The 11151-nt window shown below is 36.9% G+C and overlaps 2 protein-coding genes across 4 annotated transcripts; both read right to left on the bottom strand.

Annotated features, from left to right (window-relative positions):
* Nucleotides 1-6: 6 nt before the first annotated feature.
* Nucleotides 7-4873, bottom strand: nxph2b (neurexophilin 2b). The gene is made up of 3 exons (XM_077203784.1): nucleotides 4371-4873; nucleotides 3717-3841; nucleotides 7-1356 (listed from the first exon to the last, which is right to left on the bottom strand). The coding sequence occupies exons 2-3, from the start codon at nucleotides 3768-3770 to the stop codon at nucleotides 622-624; spliced, it is 789 nt and encodes a 262-aa protein (XP_077059899.1). The 5' UTR covers nucleotides 3771-3841; nucleotides 4371-4873; the 3' UTR covers nucleotides 7-621.
* A 980-nt stretch (nucleotides 4874-5853) lies between these two features.
* LOC143711794 (uncharacterized) lies at nucleotides 5854-11107 on the bottom strand. Of its 3 annotated transcripts, none has more exons than XM_077203785.1 (6): nucleotides 10975-11107; nucleotides 10326-10386; nucleotides 9334-10195; nucleotides 8866-8944; nucleotides 7438-7551; nucleotides 5854-6739 (listed from the first exon to the last, which is right to left on the bottom strand). In XM_077203785.1, the coding sequence occupies exons 1-6, from the start codon at nucleotides 11076-11078 to the stop codon at nucleotides 6058-6060; spliced, it is 1902 nt and encodes a 633-aa protein (XP_077059900.1). In that variant the 5' UTR covers nucleotides 11079-11107; the 3' UTR covers nucleotides 5854-6057. The 3 variants fall into 3 exon arrangements, with proteins under 3 accessions (XP_077059900.1, XP_077059902.1, XP_077059903.1); XM_077203787.1 differs by having other exon boundaries at nucleotides 10869-11031; XM_077203788.1 differs by lacking the exon at nucleotides 10326-10386 and having other exon boundaries at nucleotides 10869-11028.
* Between the last annotated feature and the right edge of the window lie 44 nt (nucleotides 11108-11151).

Genomic DNA, 11151 nt, shown 5'->3' on the forward strand with positions numbered 1-11151 from the left:
CTGAGGATACAGTGGAACACATGGCTTCAACATTAATCTTAGTTATTGACTTTCTGTGAACACAAAAACATGTTGGCATGAAAAGGAGGGCATCACAAATGGCTGCAACACAAGATGTTTTATATTTTTTGTTTGTTCATGAATCCCAGCTTATGTTGATTGGGAAATTTGTGTATCTTTTAAAACTTCACACTGATGACGTCACAACAGTCACTGATAAAGGGTTAGGGGTCACTGTGGGAACCGTAGATGTGTTGGTCTTGTCCAAGCGTAAGTGTAAAGCACACAAGGAAAATCAGGTCTGGGTTAAGCTTGGGTTAGTTCACCCAAAAAAGAAAATTCTGTCATCATTTACCCTCATTTTGTTCTTAACCGGTTTGACTGACTTTCTTCTGTGGAACAGAAAAATAGATTTTAAAAATGAATAAACAATTTCTGTTTTGGGTGAACTATTCCTGTCATCAAGGACAAGTCAGGTGGAATAAAAAGAGTGGTTCCTCATCTGACCTTGCTTCCATTTATCCGGTTCTTTGTGGAACAGGACAAGGAAACAACAGGTTAGAGAGGCTGTAATAGTTAGATGACACCTAAGTTACCTCAAAACATCTAATCTAGGCTGTGCTATCCAACAGAGGTATAGGGAGTGTCACTGTGGTAGTTGTAGTCTGGGCAGACCTTCTGTACTAGCTTGTAGTCTGCACTGAAGAAGTCAATGTAGATGCAGATGACCTTGAAGGGCTTGGAGCAAAGCCAGGAAACATGGCTTTGGGTCTGCTCCTGGAAGCATACCCTGTTCGGGAAGTCGCTGCAAACAGACGTCCTCTTGCTGCGGTCCGTCTTCTCGTATTCCACGCGACAATTGAAGGCCTTATTGTCTTTAGGTCCCTCAGTGGTTTCCTGTTGAGTGATCTCAAAATCGACAGCCTTGGAGGGCGGGACCAGACTGACGGACACATTACCCAGGCCGGTGGAATTGTGGCGGAAATATACGCTGAAGGTTCCGTTGCCGTGGTCAACAATCTTACCAGTAATGAGAAGGTTGAGCTTGACCGTTTTGATGTTTGAATGGAAGTCGCCCCAACCAAACATTTTCTTAAACTTGCCTGTTTTCACATAGGGACGACGTTTGGCCCTCGAGAGGGTTCCTTCGGTATCAGTGTGGTTGGATAACCAAGCCCAAAGATCCAGCGCCCCAGGGTCCGGAGCAGCTTCACGGCTCTGGCTGTTAGATTGGGATGTGTGGGAGAAAAGCCGCAGGGATTTGAGAATCCCTGAACGAGAGCCGTAAGAAGAGACACTTTCCTCCTTATCACTCTCTCCCCAACCCAGAGGACTGAGCTCCGTGCCACATGTCACCTTCAAAGACAAAACCAGGAAGAGGACTGTTAACCGTAAAGGTTGTAGATGCTTATAGAGAAAAATGAAAGATTCCAATTCAAACCAGTGGTTTATCTTAAAGTATATATGAAATGACATTCACAACCCACTCTATTTCCATAAGGTGACCTATTTTTGTGGGTCCATTAAGAATTAATTGGCATTTCAGGCACCATTTGGGTTTTCTTAGTTTGCTAGTGGAACCCTTTGGAGAACTGCTAGGAAACCTTTTGAAGGTGCTTCAACTATCCTAGTGTGAACTCGAAGGCACTTTCCCTTATGATGGGGTTGCTGGAGGTACTAATGATAGTGTTTAGAGTTCTTGCAGGAACTGGTTTCCATTTTGAAGGTTCCTAAAGGAAACTGCCCTTTTAGAAAGGCAGACGAGGTTCTACATGAGGGTTCTGCCAGTGTATCAATCTGAGGAACCCCAAATAATGCCTCACAAAAAGTGATAATTTCATACCACACTGTAAAAACGACAAGATATTTAAGGGACCATTATGTCAAACCAGAAAAATCTGGTGGAGGATTGGGGATCAAAAAAGCTTTTTAGGGTGCCACAAATATCCAGACCAGAAATGTGTATTAAGAACAAAATTTAGATTTTAAGTTGCATGTAAGTATAAAAAAAAAAAAATTCGATTCAGTGAACATTAGGTTATTAAGATTTTAAGAGTTCCTAAAATACCATAAACTGATGTGCATGTCCACATTCACACCTTGGATGCAAAATTATACATGAATATCTAGTATAACATGAATAACAGCTATAACTACAGCTAGTACGTAAAGCTGCATCACTACTAAATAATCAGTACATAAAGGATGAGAAACTGAAAGCTGCATCTGCATTGTTTAAATGATGCAAACAGGATGTAACATCTTCAGAGTATGAAACTGTTCACTGCAATGTGAGTTTATTACTGACATAATAAACTCCCTCACACACCCAGCAAAACTGGTTCTTAAAAAACAACCATGAGTTCTACTAGCTCTGTTTGTCTAGTTTCAGATTAGTAATACAGCCAATCAGTGTTTACTTTTTTGTACTGTAGGTAAGGTGAAATAAGAATGAATAGAAAATTGCACAGAAAGGACAAAAGGAGGAAGATCAGGTAAATCTCCTTCTGTCTATCTCTCTATCTTTCAGCAAAGCTCAAAAGACTCTCTCACACATACTTTCAAAAGCATAATTTGATAGAATGAAAGTGTATATATGTCCCAAGAGGCTGTTTATCTCTCCAAGTATATATTCAGCTTTCTCCAGCATTTCTCTTTCATGCTCAGAGATAAAGAACCAAAGCGGGTAGATATTTAGGATACACAGATAATCTGTTCTGTACACCTCACAATTCAAACCCATGATGGTGAATGAGAACTACCTTCCGTGCATGAAAAAAAAATCTCTGTTTGTCTACTTCAATAGAGTGCAAATTCATGATCAACAAAACAATTAAAAAAACAACTGACATTCTCTGCCAAAAAGAAAAGACCAGAGATGGAAGGTGTTTTTTTGTTCTTTTGAGGAGTTTTTTTATTTTATTTTTTATAAATGTAACTGGTTAATTTATCATAAATCTCTGTGGAAATAAAAACCTTATTTAACTTTTTTTTTTTTTTATTAGAGATTAGACTTGTACTTAGTTATAGTAAATCAATTTTATTACAGTTCAAAGATGAACATAAATAAAGAGTAATAAACATGATAAAATTTGGCTTAGTGATGGCAATGAAAGAGAAGTCTCTTGAGAGAGGACTTAAGGCTAAAGCCATCACATAGGTTGTCATTTCATCTTAAACTGGCTTAAACCGGTTTCTAAATTAAACTCTGGATAGGCTTTGTGAAGTCAATTCATATGCATTCAAATTAATCTTTGGAGAAAAAAAAATTACGCGCACATTTTGTTCTCCTTTGAGAAATAAATAAAGCTGATGGATAAAGGACCCTGCGGAAACTGGATTATTTTAAGATTTATACAGGAAAGTGGACAAACAGCCACAGCATATTCTAAAGGCATATTTGGATTATCCAAACTGTTTTGACTCTGTCGAATAAAACTATACAATAATTAAAAAATTAAAAATTTATATTTATTTATTTATTTTTAAATTTATACCTACCTGTTTTCTCAAAATAAAACAAAAATACTTCAACAACTTATAGTTGAGGAGATAGAAGTATAAGTTGCAGAGATAATAATAATGATAATAATACACAATGTCTTTTCCCCATCTCTCACCAGTAGACCCTGAGAGAATAAAAGGTTCATTAACTTTGGCAAAACAAATTCTGCAAATGTTTGCTTTAATTAAAATAATTGAAATAAAACTCATACCATGTGTAAGCAGAGCATAAGCAGGGCAGAGTAACACATCTGGCACATCTTCATGTATTTTATGAGTCCAGATCTGGGTTAATAAAGATCAGATCCACTCGTGGCAGGGTCTTGGGTCAGTATGCCTAAAAACACAAAACCATCATGCTTAAAGATATACGAGGAAATTTGTTTTGAGAACAAAAAACAGATAAGAAGAAATGGTCAAACTTTACACTACATCATGTAACAGTGTAATTATTTTAGCATGGCATTAACAAATAACAGGTTAAAATATATATGAATGTATAAAAGAAAGCGCATATTATAACCGGTCAAGTTTACTGGTTACCCATCTTAATCGCCTTTTAACTTTTTTGCAGATCCCGTGGTGTGAAAAATAAATTCTAAAACTTACAAACTCACCATGTAGTCTCTCAAATAAAATGGGGTCATGAAACATGTTTAATAGAATTACAATAATGTAGTTTAAATTAGATTGAAATGATGACACCGCAGGAAATAACTGAGCAATATTAATGAACAAGCAGTTATTCTGAGAAGATGCTTGTGGTTATTCTTTATTGGAATTTTATTACATAAAATAGGTGCAAAGAAAAATAAAGTGTTAGCAAATAATAATTAATATTATTCATCTGTTTTAGTATAACTCACCCTTCTACTGTAGAGTTGGACCCATACATCTCTGTGCGATGAGCATCCTTACAGTGTCGTTCACAGATTGCATTAAGAGAGGATGAAAGACAAGCATCGCTCCTCGACAGTCCAAACTCAAAGTGAAATAAAAACTTTTTTTGCATTTGATTAAAACAATATAATCTTCTTCTTTACTCAGCGTGGCTTATGTCCAGCAGCATTAAATCCTCTTAGCTCTGCTCATCTGGCTGCATGCCTTTCCTCTGCAACACTCACATATCCTAACACGATTATGTGTGGATGTGATTGTCCATCCAAAAGGAAAACAAATAATAAAACTGCTCTCTAAGCAGTCCCCTGGGTAAAAGTCCGGTTTTGCTGCATTCTTGCCCGCTCGCTCTTCCTAAACTGATGTTGTGTGATGGATCAGTGCGCTTTTGGGTTGTGACAGTGGAGTCACTGAGCCCAACCCCTCAACATCAGCACCAATAACGGCACACATCGTAGTTTCAAGCTTTTTTATGTATGTAAACCCATTTAAAACCACTAAGTGTAAAGTCAGTGTTAAGAAGTACTTCGTTGGTTCATAAAACAGCAGAAGACTTGCCTTGTGGGCAGAGTTTATAATTGTGTGATAAAAGTGCTATTCCGAAGCATTTCGGCTCATTTTTCGTCATGACACTGCAAAAAAGATATATATATTAAGATTTGTTTATATTGGTGCTACTGGATCATGTTGTGACACTAGGCTAAGTTAATTACAATAATAAAAAATAAAAAAATATGAAAGACAAAACACCAAAAATGCACAAAAAAAATTGATTATTCGCATACATTGAAACATTTAAATCGTATAAAAACTTGCCCCGATCTTTATGGAAATTACTAGATAAATTACTTTTTTGTGCTGTTTTGTTTTATTCTACAGCTATTACAAATATATTACTCTGGAATTTAAATTTAAGGAGGTATAACTGCTAGTGAAAACACACATTTGTATAATTTAACCTTTGACAAGGTCTATACCTTCTATCTATATATTACATTATATATATATATATATATATATATATATATATATATATATATATATATATATATATATATATATATATATATAAAATACATATATTAACAATTTAAATTAATCCAATACAGAAAACAAAACTAAATTGCTGGGTCTGAAGGATGTTAGATAGATAGATAGATAGATAGATAGATAGATAGATAGATAGATAGATAGATAGATAGATAGATGTATCCATTTAAAACTACTGTGTGATAAAACCGTTTTGGTTGATTCACAAAAAAAAGAGAAATAGGAAGTCTTACATTTTTGTCATTTTAGATGTCAAAACATCAAATTAAACAATTACAATTTAATGGCTCAAGAAACTAAAATGACAAAACAAATGCAAGTTTGCTTGGAAACAGCTCCGCTCTGTGGTTATTACAGCGACTGCAGTTCAAACCACTGTGGAATTATCATCAGGCGAACAGATGTGTTAATGCAAGATTTATTTACTCATGCATATGCCAATGCTAGAACACAAATAAAGTAGCAAAACAATAAATATTAGCAGATTTTCTTAGAGATCACATATATTAATTTAAACAAGTAACCGAAGAAATTGAAGTTGCTAGCAATGCATGTCTTCAATTTTACAACAGCTACCAGAATTAATTACAAAACTCCCATAGACACTCATTTGCAGGATTCTTTAATAATCTGGTTCTGATTTTTCACCATTGTGGCTAACATTGACTTGAAGTTTGGCTTCCGTACAGCAGGTTTTGTATCACCAGAGGCAGAGACTTTCTTCTGGTTCCCTCGTTTAATCTTAGGCTTCACGGCGAAGAGATCTGTGGGCGTCCTGAACCCTTCCGAATCCTCAAACAACTCTTCCTGCTGCTCATGCTGGAAACCATTCTGGGCTTCACGAATCTCTCCACGTTCCTGCTGCTGCCGAGGGCTTTTCCTTTGTTCCGCAGTTTCCACAGCAACAGTTTCAGGCGTGTCATCAAACTTCAGCACCCGCCTCGTTCCGTCTAGGCCATCAGACGCTTTTTGCTTGTTCAATTTGCCCTGGACAAAAGTCCTCCTCTGTTTACTGGAGGCATCTGAGTTCTGCTTGTGATCTGCATTTAATCTTGAAATCTGGTCATCTACAATCAGTTTGTCGTCCTGTGTCCCACTGACACTGAGGTCGACTGGATAAAGCTGTGATAATGTGTCATTTATGGAAGACTTTCTTTTCACCGAAGATTTCCACCCTCCAATGGGTGGCCAGACCACAGCTCGAGGCCTCTTACGATGACGTGGCTTTGCTTTGGTGATGGACAGGTCAGTCTGAATGCGGGTCAGATACTTGCAACGACGCAGACTCCTGAACATATGCACACAAAATGACTTTACTTACCCCTGAAATAACTGTACTGGGGTATTTAAATATTTCTTTGAATGTCACTATTGTAAGTTACATTGTGGTTACATAAAAAGTTGGGAGATGAATCGAGTTTGCATTATGTGCACTTTTAATGTGCATCCAGGTTCACTTGATTACCATATCCGCTAATTAGAATGATTTCTGATGGATCATGATACACTGAAGACTGGAGTAATGACTAAAATTCAGCTTTGACATTACAGGAATAAATCACATTTAAAAAATTAAAAAAAGTTTTCTATTTAATATAATATTTCACAATATTACTGTTTTTCCTGTATAAATGTAACAAATAAATGCAGTCTTGGTGAGCATAAAAGACTTCTTTCAAAGACATAAAAAAACGTACCTACCCCAAGCTTTTGAACGGCAGTGTATATACTGTATTCATTTATTCAAAAAAACTATAAAATTACTTTAATTACAAAATTCTAAATAATACTACTAAAAATAATAAACAATCATATATTATAAATATTATATTACAATAAGTGGGCTGGGTTAGACAACCCAAAATGAATTGGAAATAGGTTGCAAGCCCAACATCGCTGAGGTGGAACACAATGAGATCTCAGCTCAAGATCAGGGGAAGTTTGAGTTTCAGTGATTCTGATAATAAATGACTCATATTGACTCACCTCCACTGAAACACATGAGGTCTGGAGCAGTTCACTTGAGTTCTGTTGAAGACTGCAGAATCTGAGCCTTGTGCTGACAGCTTTCTGATGTGACTCAGGCTTTTCCACAATAATCTGAAGATCAACATTCACACAATTCACATTAAACCTAAGTAACGGGATTATTAAAGGGATAATTCACCACTTGCAATGTAGCCTTTTAATAAAACCCCGACGGCAGTCTATGCACCATTTTTCTTTTGCCTTATTTTAAAGTAAAATGTGTTAGTCTTTGTTTTCTTGAGATGTGCATCGTCTGCAGAACAGGATGTGTCTACTGGACTGTGGCCTGCTGGGAGCACATGTGACCTGTTGCATGAAGCCGGTTTCACTAGGTACCCAGGTAACTTTGCGATTAGTTTGAGCAAACTCAGTTTTTTCCAGCTCAAGAAGGTGGATTGGTTTTAAGCAGGCTTTATCGCCATGGTAAATTACGCTACACGGTAAACCTGCTCTGTTTTATTCTGAGTTAGAGATGACAGACCAAAACTGGACCAATCAGCTGTGAGTAAAGTGGCATGTATCTACGCAATAAAGCCATCCCCCTGTATCTGCTCCAAATTAAAGCAGTTTAGAGTGTAATAATTAAAGAGAAAAAAAGTAAATCTTAATTATTTATTAATTATTTTATTTATATTATGAATTGTAATTATGTATCATTAATATATTTATATACTTATTACAATAATTTACAATTAAAAACTTTGCTTTTAAATTGATATGAATATGTATAAATGCAAGCTTTAAAATATAAGCTTAAACAGATTAAGCATACATGTATTCTTTTGTGATACTATATAAATGATAAGGCCTATTTGTTTGATACACTTGCATTGATATAGTCTGATATTTTCTTTCAGCTGCCTTCCCAAACTTCTGCTGCAGCGGCAGTGTTTATTCAAGCCATGTCAATTTATTTAATTTCATTTAATTGGGCCGGCTCTCTTGCAAGAAGAAAATCAAACTGACACTCTACATGTTCGGTGTGATTGGCTGTTTGCCTTTAAAGTTAATTGCAAACCCTGGATTAAAACTGAGTTGGTAGAGAATGTTTATATCAAGTGTTCTGAGCCTGTTGAACCTGCTCTAAACCAGGTTGGATTTATATGGATTTTTCAGCTCTTAACCTACTCCGAAACTCAGAGTTTGTTCAAATAGCTTCATGTAACAGGCCTCTGGTCTTTAGACTTTGCCTTCTGTTTGTTTGTTTTGCAAACGGAAACTTTAAAAATCTTGTCTTTTAAGGTACTGAATGACTTGAGACATTTCTTGACCATTTTATGTAAAGTCTTTCTCTGTCTGCTTGTTGAGTCTTTTAGATGTTAAAATCTCATAGTCGTCATTCTGGGGGGGGGGGGGGGGGGGATATTCATTTAAAACATAACATACCCCTTCTCCCGATGACGGAGTCTCTGAGGGTGCCACTTCTTAAGCAGAATCCACTCATCACAAGATAAAGACTCTGGATCTAATGCACAAAGAACTTCTTTTTTTTTTGGTAACATGATAACAGGCACTTTATATTACACATTAAAGTGATTGTTCACCCAAAAATGAAAATTCTGTCATCATTTACTCACCCTCAAGTTGTTCCAAACCTGTATGAGTTTCTTTCTTCTGAATGTTGGTAACCAGACAGTTGACTGTAGCCATTGACTTCCATCGCTATGGAGGTCAATGGGTGCCGTCAACCGTTTGATTACCAACATTCATCAAAATATCTTAAGAAACAATAAAGAAATAACAGAAGAAACTCAAACAGGTTTGGAACAACTTGAGGGTGAGCAAATGATGAAAAAAAAAAAAGATTTATTGGGTGAATTATCTCTTTAATCTCAACACATCCGAAATGCTTACTCCTATCTCTGCTTTTCTCTTTTGGGGTCGGCTGTCTTCTCATCTTGGCGAAAAGACTCTCGCATTCTTTGCATCTTATGGTATCAACAGGATGACAGGGCGAGCTGGGACCCGATTCCACCATGAGATCAATACTGGATTCGTCCAATACAGACTCTTGTCGAGATTCAACAGAGTTTCTCGGCCTCAGCTCAGAGCCAGAGGTGTTAGCCATCAACCTTAGCTTTCCTAGAGTGTCCTCAGCCATTGCACCTGGAGCCAGGGCGATCTTCTGAACGGCTCCATATTGTGGTTTCACAATGGAAAGCGGCCTCTCATCTTCTTTACTCAATCGGCATGATGCACCAGCTCTGCTCTTCTTTATCGGACGCCTCATATCATGAATAACAGACACATAGTCTTTTATTTCTTCAACACTGTTTGATTGGCTAGAGTCTGTGTCAGTTAACACCACAGAGAAGCTCTCGTAGACCTTCTCATGTTCTCGCTTTTGCTGTCGACCTTTCAGGGCTGTTTTGTGCCGCAGTTTCATAGAGAAAGATTTCTTTATTTCTTCAACACTGTCTGATTGGCTAGAGTCGGTGTCCTTTAACACCACAGAGATGCTCTCGGAGACCTCATCTTCTCGCTGTTGCCGTCGACCTCTCAGGGCTGTTTTATGCTGTAGTTTCATAGGGACAGATTTCTTTATTTCTTCAACACTGTCTGATTGGCTAGAGTCAGAGTCCCTCAAAACCACAGAGATGCTCTCGGAGACCTTCTCATGTTCTCGCTGTTGCTGTCGACGTCTCAGGGCTGTTTTGCGCCGCAGTTTCATAGCGAAAGATTTGGTAGTGACCTCACTGAGAACTAAGATATTCACCTGTGATAAAGTAAAATCAAATAACAATTTAACGAACAACAACATATACTGACATAATACATACATTACTTAAATATAAAACCTCTTCCAGGTAACTTAATAGTTTGTGACTTAATAGGGTGATTTCTACCTCACTGTAGCATCCTGACTCTTGTCTTTGAGGAAAGTTAGTGAGGTTGTAGTAGCATGCCCTAAAAACATTAATGGTCAGAGACTTTATGACTAACTAGCCACCAAGGTTTTGGCTGACTGCATGTCCAAACAACATAAAAGTAACGTTAGCACATTTGTTAATATACAAGCTATTAAGTATAAAACATTTTACAAGTAACTTTAACTTAATAGTTTATTATAGTTTAGACTAGTTGGGGTGATTTCTACCTCACTCACCAAAGTTTTGGGAGACTAGAAATGCAAACAACATAAAAGTAGTACATTTGATTGAATGCCCCAATACTTCGTTGGGAAAATCTTACTAACGTTACATTGTGTACTGTACATACAATGTACCTAAAATATATTAAAACACTAAATCGCCTCACCTCACAAATAAAAGATTGTTATTTGTACTCTGTTCTCGTTTTGTTTTAACGTTAACGTTACTTGATTGTCTCGTGAAGTTTTAGTACAAGTTGAATAAAGACTAGAATAAAAAATCTAACACATTTCTTACTCTCTCTCGAAATGTCGATAGTCCGTTTGTTCTAACATGTCAAGCGACGTCTAAATGGACTGATCCGAAGCGAAAACGTAGCTTTTTTCTTTTTTGTTTTGTTTACCTCAGAGCTGCTGGGCTGTTCGCGCGCGAACACTCCAGCCTCGCGCGACCTGTCATCATCATCATCATCATCATCATCCGGAAACTGCAGTTCAGCAAGATCATCCTTAAGAGGGCGCTGTAGTCTATCTTTTTTTTTTAATTATGATGTTTGAGAAAGTATAGTCAAAGCCGTCTA

This window comes from Siphateles boraxobius, unplaced genomic scaffold (assembly GCF_051911475.1).
Source record: "Siphateles boraxobius isolate OS27281-9 unplaced genomic scaffold, OSU_SipBor_1 5, whole genome shotgun sequence".
NCBI lineage: Eukaryota > Metazoa > Chordata > Actinopteri > Cypriniformes > Leuciscidae > Siphateles > Siphateles boraxobius.

Bases quoted from the DNA above. Each gene is read 5' to 3' on its own strand.
- nxph2b (XM_077203784.1), bottom strand. From the start codon at position 3,770: ATGAAGATGTGCCAGATGTGTTACTCTGCCCTGCTTATGCTCTGCTTA. The intron at 1,357-3,716 runs GTATGAGTTTTA...TTGTCTTTGAAG, and splicing joins TTATGCTCTGCTTACACATG to GTGACATGTGGCACGGAGCT.
- LOC143711794 (XM_077203785.1), bottom strand. From the start codon at position 11,078: ATGATCTTGCTGAACTGCAGTTTCCGGATGATGATGATGATGATGATG. The intron at 10,387-10,974 runs GTAAACAAAACA...TAATGTTTTTAG, and splicing joins AACAGCCCAGCAGCTCTGAG to GGCATGCTACTACAACCTCA. The intron at 7,552-8,865 runs GTATGTTATGTT...GTTGATCTTCAG, and splicing joins CTCCGTCATCGGGAGAAGGG to ATTATTGTGGAAAAGCCTGA.